At 37.0% G+C, this 7935-nt stretch overlaps 1 protein-coding gene across 2 annotated transcripts; it reads left to right on the plus strand.

Annotated features, from left to right (window-relative positions):
- Positions 1–182: 182 nt before the first annotated feature.
- rab32b (RAB32b, member RAS oncogene family) lies at positions 183–5818 on the plus strand. Of its 2 annotated transcripts, none has more exons than XM_031310299.1 (3): positions 183–1736; positions 3050–3327; positions 5252–5818. In XM_031310299.1, exons 1-3 carry the CDS (start codon positions 1523–1525, stop codon positions 5414–5416), a joined length of 657 nt encoding a protein of 218 aa, XP_031166159.1. In that variant the 5' UTR covers positions 183–1522; the 3' UTR covers positions 5417–5818. The 2 variants fall into 2 exon arrangements, with proteins under 2 accessions (XP_031166159.1, XP_031166160.1); XM_031310300.1 differs by having other exon boundaries at positions 5572–5818.
- Positions 5819–7935: the final 2117 nt, after the last annotated feature.

Here is a 7935-nt window from a genome sequence, read left to right on the forward strand (position 1 = left end):
CCCACTCCTCCTCCACGCAGTTGCTAGTAGCCAAGGAGGACACTTTTTAAAAAACGTGAAGGACTCTTCAGAAGAGGTCATTATCTTCACTCGAGTTTCTGCGCGGGAAAGTCGCCGGATGACACAATCTTCTGAACATAGCCATACTGAGAAATACAGAGAGAGTTGTGTGGAGCTGATAGTCTTAATTATCTTGGTAGCAACTCATTTGGCAATGGCTTGAATGTAACGGAGGTTTATTAATATCAAAAAGTTATGCACTAAAGCTTTAAAAGTGGCAAGCTATTTATACACCTTCACATGAGATCACATTGAAAACAGCAAGCCTGGCTCTGTCCAGAGAAGAAATTCATAAATTGTAATTCTTAGACTTTTTTGGATTAAACAAATAATATAAGGATTTAATTAGTGAGCTGTAGAGGTATTAATGTAGGCATATTTTGTGACCTTAGGGACAGAGCGAGGCTAGCTGTTTTCCCGTTTCCAGTCTTCATGCTAAGCTATGCTAACTACTGATGGTAGCTTCATGGTGTACAATACATGAGTGGTATCAATCTTGTTATGAAACATTTTGGCAAGAAAGCACATTTCCCCAAAATGTCCAACTTTTGCTTTAAGCTGGTAGAGCAGAATCAAAATGTTCTTCTTTGATGAAATTTAAAATGTCGACATTTCTTGTTGTAAAAAAACAAGCCATTATCTGTGATTTTTTTTATTTTTTATTGATACAGTATGCCAAGCAAGTGCACCGACTGTATCACGAATGTAGCAGTGAACAAGTTCAAGTGCCACATTTTCACTAAGATTTTTTTCTTTTCTTTTGTACATTTATCTCATTTCTATGGTCTTGAAATGAAAGCTAAAACTATCGTAGTTTAAAATTTGTATTTTTTATAATTAGACATCTGATTTCATAACTGCATAGATTTATGTATAAAATAAACGACATACATATGTTTTGTGAATGTATGAATTGTGAATCATATTTTGATATTCAGATGATATCTATATGCATTACAGTATTAGAAAAAAACGAATTAGCTGTGTATGCCTCTATTGTGTGATTGGTTATGTACATCCAATCTATTTCCTAAATATTAAGAGCCTATCAAAAACCGTACAATGTGATGAAGTGCTTCTGTTACCATTAATAATATTCTGAATGAGCTACCTGCAGCCAGATATATACACACAGTATAAACTAAGTCTGCAAGTTTAAACAAATATGTAGGCTACTGTAGAGCATTTAAAAGGAAACTTGTTTGATTGGAGTAAATTAAATATTTTTTATGCTTTTGTCTCCTGTTTTTCATTAGCTGACTCTGTATTGGCCTTGCCTACTCCAGTACCATGTTTTAAATCAAAGGTCAAGGATTTATGGCTTTAGTTCGGAGGAAGAACTTCAAAACAGGAACACTAAGAAGTAGTCGTAAAGAGAAAGCGTAGGGTTGAGACATCTGCAGTAAATGCAGATTATGTAAGACCTTTGCTGTTTGTTTATGGGCTATAAAACGACCACAACATGGCAGTACGTTCAGTGACACCATGTACAGAAAAGCTGTTTAAAGTTTTAGTCATTGGGGATCTAAGTGTTGGGAAAAGCAGCATTGTCTTGCGTTATGTTAATAAACGCTTTGATGAAAGATACAAAGCATCTATTGGAGTTGACTTTGCTCTAAAAACTATTGAATGGGATGCAAAGACAGTGGTGAGGCTGCAGCTTTGGGACATTGCAGGTGAGTTTCAAGATTATGAAGTCCCTTTTTACCATAGAAAATGATGGCCATAGAAATGTGCAATTTCTGTGAAAACAGATAGTAAAATCTGCAGTAACGTTACAACTACAAAACAAAGATAAAGACAAAGGTAACTGCACTGTGGCTTGGCAGCTAAAGCAGCTGTGTCCAATGAAAGCTAGCTTAACCGTGGGATCGTCTTGGCTAGCTTTAGCTAACGCTAACCTTAAACCTTAAAACAAATTGATTTATTAGTTACTAAAGCTGTTATCTGTAGTTGAAACCATTTTTAATCAACTGATACTATATCTTGGTAAATGTATTTGTTAATCCACAATTAAATGGGTAACGTTAGTAGCTAAAATAGAGAACAAAAACCCAGCTAATGCTAAACTAACATTAGCTTAACAGAGTAGCATCAACTGCCATCACAGCGTTTGACAGTTGGAATTGGAATTTATGTGAATTGGTGGTTACATGAAATATTTAAATCTATTCAATTTAGAATTAATGTATAATATTGATTTCAATATACATATTACTAGTAGACTGACAGGCAGACTCCCAGCAAAACAGAGACATATTTAATCCCTATGCGCTATGAGCTAGCCTATAATGGACTGTAGGTAAATAATCAAAACTAAATTAGATAGATAGATAGATTCATTCATTCATTCATTCATTCATTCATCTATCCATCCATCCATCCATCCAACCCCTTGGGGGAATTTGGGTTTATAAAGGCATACAATTAGCTAAGGAATTACAGCCTCTCTACACCTATTGCCAGAGCAGTCTTTGTTGAAAGTTTCTCTTTGTCTAAATGATCTAAATTACACAAGTCCAATAGGAGATCCAATATGCCTCAAACAATATATTACCCTCAACCAATAATAAATCATGCTGGGATTTGACTATAAATGTCAAATAATTTCACAGTATTTTTAGTGACTGGAAATTTGCAGTCTTTTTATTATTAGAATTCTATTATTTATTTTAATCCTATCATACCAGTGTCCATGGAAACATACCATTTTATTCCAGAAAACTACTGTTCGTCTCTCATTTGTTACATAACCTTTGTTGTTACAGTCCAGTTTGATATGATAATTCAAATCATGCATGATAAACAAACAGTAGCATCACTGACTGGTTCTGGGCCAACTTTAAATTCAAATAAAAAACTGTAAGCCTTTGCCAAATAATAACAGGAAATCTGGGGAAAATGAATTAATCTTCACTCTTGGAGTCAGATTTGAGCACAAGCTGTGGTGAAGCATAAATCACACAGATCTATTTTCTCTTCCCTCAAGGCCAGGAGAGGTTTAAGAAGATGTCCAGAGTGTTCTACAAAGAGGCGATGGGAGCAGTAGTGGTCTTTGACATTACAAACAGCTCCACCTTGGAGGCTGCCTCAGAGTGGAAGCAGGACCTGGATAGCAAAGTCTGTCTCGACAGCGGACGTCCGGTCCCTGCCGTCCTGCTGGCCAACAAATGTGACATGACAGGAAGGGACAGAGACTTGGTGTCCTCGCTGGACAGCTTCTGTAAAGACAACAGCTTCATGGGCTGGTTTGAGACATCTGCAAAGGTGTGTTGTATTTAAGTTATTTTAGGAGAAGAAAATTTGTGTACGGTGACAGAGATATGCAAATATTTCTCAGAGGCATTATCGGCTGAGTATTTTTTTAAAAAAATTTTTATTTAACCTTTATGTAACCAGGTAGGCCGTTGAGAACAGGATTCTCATTTGCAACGGCGACCTGGGCAAGAAAAGCGTAGGCGTGCAAGACAACAAAAAGTTTCACATTCAATACAGTACAAGAATACAGAATACAATATGCTACATAAAGTGCAGAATAAGTGGGCATTACAAATGCCGGCACATAGTGAGGTGTAAGTAAGTCGATGGATGTGCAATATACATGAACAGAGAGTCTATTTCACTGCTGAGATGGTGTGTAAAGAGTCAATAAACAGTTAGTCTAGTGGTCTAGTTAGTGAAGTAGATCAGTTATAACACAATGTATATGAATAGACAGATAAATGCTGAAATGTAGTGAAGAGTCAATATACAGTTAGTGCAAGTTGCGGTAAAGCCTGAATGGGATATGAGGCACCAAATATTCCCCTTTTTCAGTGTTTTCTTTTATCAGGATAACTTTAGTAAACATATTTCATCATAGGGTCAAGACTGGATTACCAACAACATCATGGCAAACTGTCCCATGATCCCATACCCATAGAGGCCCCTTAAAAAAAAACAGGTTCACAATGTATTACTTGTCTTTGGTAATTTAAAAAATCGTAAATTAATCATAGAATTTGCATCACTATTAACCAAGGAAGGTCCTCTATTATTACTTATTCAAATCTAACTTTAACACCTTCATTACTGTATTTGGTTACGCCAAATAACCAATAACACAGTAAGATGAGGAACGATTATCATTACAAATAGATACATTATAATAAATAGATTTCCTTTCATTAGCCTATTCCTAATGATTTAAAGTGAGACTATGTAAGAACATGAAACAATAGAAAGTTTCAGAAAGTTAAATTATTTAGCAATAATAAGTACACTCACGCTCAATTTAATACCGTCAGAGGTTTTGTCTCTACAGTCTTACTGGGTCTGGTATGACCAGTAGCTTATGACGGCTGATGGTAGCAAGCTTTAGGTAGATATTACTGTATAACTGACACTACTGAGTCCCTTCTCTGGCTTTATGACTTCTGTTCCTGTGCTACTGTTAGACTATGTTTTAGCATTTCATTGCTGTCCTGAGAAAATCATGTATCTCCAAAATGTCAACTTCTCGTTAGCTAAGAAAAATAACCAATTGTTGCAATGCATTTTTTTTTTTTTTCAGATTAAATAATGGGGGTTTTAATGGTTAATATAGCCTGAAGAGAAAACAATACTTGACTCTTCACTTTATCTGAAAAATCACCAATTTTGGAGAAACCTAGTTTTCAGGGGGCAGAGACAGATGTTGCTGTTTGTAGCTTAAGGACACAGTATCTAGTTACGTATTCTTGCAGTAACATGTGTAAGTTCAATTCATTAATATGCGTGAGGTCACACTCTTGTTTGGCTGTTTTGAACAACTTGACTGTATTTTGTCACTTAGTAAAAGGACTAATGTTGACATACCTGACCATACCATACCTAGCTGACTGACTTACTGAAACTGAATTATTTATGTATTCATTTGCTTGTTTGACTGTGTTTGTATTCTATTTTTTGTATGACAAATTTTAGTTTTCATTGCTGAGGCTCTCTTCTGCCTGAGCAAAGCTTCTAGTGGCTCACAATTAGAATGTATGAGGTTACACTATACTGTATGCGTGAACTTTAACGCTGCAGCTATATAGCCTGTTCATAAAACGTGTTCAAATATTAACAAACAGGAACAACTTGCAGCCAAGGTTTAAACACTGAGCCAAACACTTAACTCCACGGATGCATACACAATGTTCTAAATTATATTCCCCCTCACCATTTATAGGACAATATAAATATTGACGAGGCAGGTGCCTTCCTTGTCAAACAAATGATGCTCTGCGACACCGGCCTGTCCAATGAAGAGCACCACTGGGACAGGATCAAAGTGAGCCAGGCTCCCGGGGAGAATCAGAGCCAATCATTGTGCTGCTGGAGACCACGGCTCTGAGGCAAAGAGCCAAACATCTGCAGCTACTGGTTAAACGCTCTAACAAGACCTGCTTTTGATACCAAGTCATGAATCCACAGCCACTGCATAGAAGCTATTTGAGCTTGTGTTACATAATAGCCAGTAACTTTATATGCACATTTCTGCCTCGCCAGGTTTTTTCAGTAATGTGTGGACTGTGTGGGCTGCCTCATAAACACCTCTGTGGAGACGATTGAGCTAATTTCTCTGATGATCCACTGATACCGACAGGCTAATAAAGTGATCAGCATGACATACATCCTGCTGGGAAAAGTCTGTGACGCTCATTGCGTAACTAAGACTTGCTGGTGATTGACCTAAAACTGTGAAACGGTCACAACTGCCATTTTCCCAAACAACAAAAACAGCGAGAGAGAGAGAGAGAGAGAGAGAGAGAGAGAGAGAGAGAGAGACAAAAAAATTCTTAAAATGTTGTTTGAAGCTATTAAACATTTCTCATTAAATGACAACCTATTCAATCTCAGCTCTGAGTGTTACTTGTCTGTTATGCAACACATGCATATAATTACATTTTAATCACTTCACAGTGAGATGATGGCTAAGACCCGTGCATAAGCATCGCAGCCAGGCTTGATATGGCCAATAGCAGAGAAAAGCATATCAGCATGACCTGATTTTGGTGGAGGGAGGAAAAGATGCTACATACCGCCCAGAGAGCTGGAGGGAGCAGAGCACTTATGCTGTATCTTATCATCATCACATCATCACAACAAATATATCTTTTTTTTTCTATAATAGGAAGTCAACCATGACATGACTGAATTTTTAGATTGATGCATTTGTAAGTTCGAGATCTGTTGATGCAGAGATAGACAGAGATACAGAGAGGGAAAGACATTCTCAGACGGAGCATCAGGCATTTACAGCAATGACTGCTGATAAAAGAAAAGAGTATTTCATTGACCACCAGTAGTGGTGGAAGAAGTATTATTCACATCCTTAATTAAAAGTAGCAATACAACTAGAGCTGGGCAATATATCGGTATTATATCGATATTGTGATATGAGACTAGATATCGTCTTAGATTTTGGATATCGTAATATCGTAAAATGGCATAAGTGTTGTCTTTTCCTGGTTTTAAAGGCTGCATTACAGTAAAGGGATGTCATTTTCTGAACTTACCAGACTGTTGTAACTGTTCTATTATTTGCCTTTACCCACTTAGTCATTATGTCCACATAACTGATGATTATTTATCAAAAATCTCATTGTGTAAATATTTTGTGAAAGCACCAATAGTCAACACTACAATATCGTTGCGGTATCGATATCGAGGTATTTGGTCAAAAATATCGTGATATTTGATTGTCTCCATATCGCCCAGCCCTAAATACAACAATACAAACATACAAAACAATTTAACTTAAACAAAATTGCAGAAGTATTGTACACAAAATGTACTCATTATGGGTAGTTTAATCCATAACATTCCATTATATTTTATAAGATCATCATAGGTTTTGTATGTGCAATCTTAATCTGTAAAGTGACAAGGCGATATACAGTTTATTCATTGAGTAAGGTGCAACAATAGTGAATCCTGCTCCCATGTTTGAGGTCTATGGTTTTTTTGGGGGGGCATTTCTGCCTTTATTGGACAGGAAAGCTGAGATATGAAAGAGAGAGAGGGGGAAGACACGCAGGAAAACCGTCACAGATCGGATTCAAACCCTTCACTTTCTGCGTTGAGGAATAAACCTCTGCACATGTGCACCTGCTCTACCAACTGAGCTAAACAGCCACTTTGAGGTCTATGTTAATAGGATTCATTTGTCTATGTGTGATGCCCTATATTGCCAAAGTAGACTCCTCTGTCCACATACATTTGGCAGGGTAGGGTACTTTCTTTCCACAGCACAATAACCTTGAAGAAGAGTGGCATCTATTCATTCATTCGTCCTGTCTTTAATCATGTCGCTTTGTCAGTAAATGCTTTTTAGTTTTTTTTGTACTCTACTGAAGCAGCGTCCCTTCAAATTTTAATCAATTTCAAGGGGATTCATTTTCCTTGTTGTAAATCAGTATTCTATAAATCTTCATGATGAAAGCAATTGGATGCTTTTAATGCATTTAATTATGTGTTCTTCAGTGCATTGGCTTGTAGATATTTGAGGAGAGTGAAACGTCCTTTATGCTCACTGACATGTTGTGTATTTCACAGGTTATTTTTGCACACCAATCTGTTCTTTGCTGTCCTGCTGTAGTTTTACTTTTCGGTGTCCTTGCTGTGCATCTAGGGAACTGTTCTACATCCTGCCGGCGGGTACCTAAACAGTAGCTTTTGTCCAAATTCAGGCCCTATGCAGGTCTGTCATGTGCATGTTTTTTTATTAAACCTTGCAATGGTCTACATGTAAAACCTCATACTGCTTTATTATAACAGTATGTATACACTTTGCTGATCAAGTAAATTGCAACATAAAAGCTGGGAAGGAAGTTTACCTTTGTGTGGCAATTGCGCCCGAGGGAAAGTGAG

Source organism: Sander lucioperca, chromosome 18 (genome assembly GCF_008315115.2).
Source record: "Sander lucioperca isolate FBNREF2018 chromosome 18, SLUC_FBN_1.2, whole genome shotgun sequence".
NCBI classification, from domain to species: Eukaryota; Metazoa; Chordata; class Actinopteri; order Perciformes; family Percidae; genus Sander; species Sander lucioperca.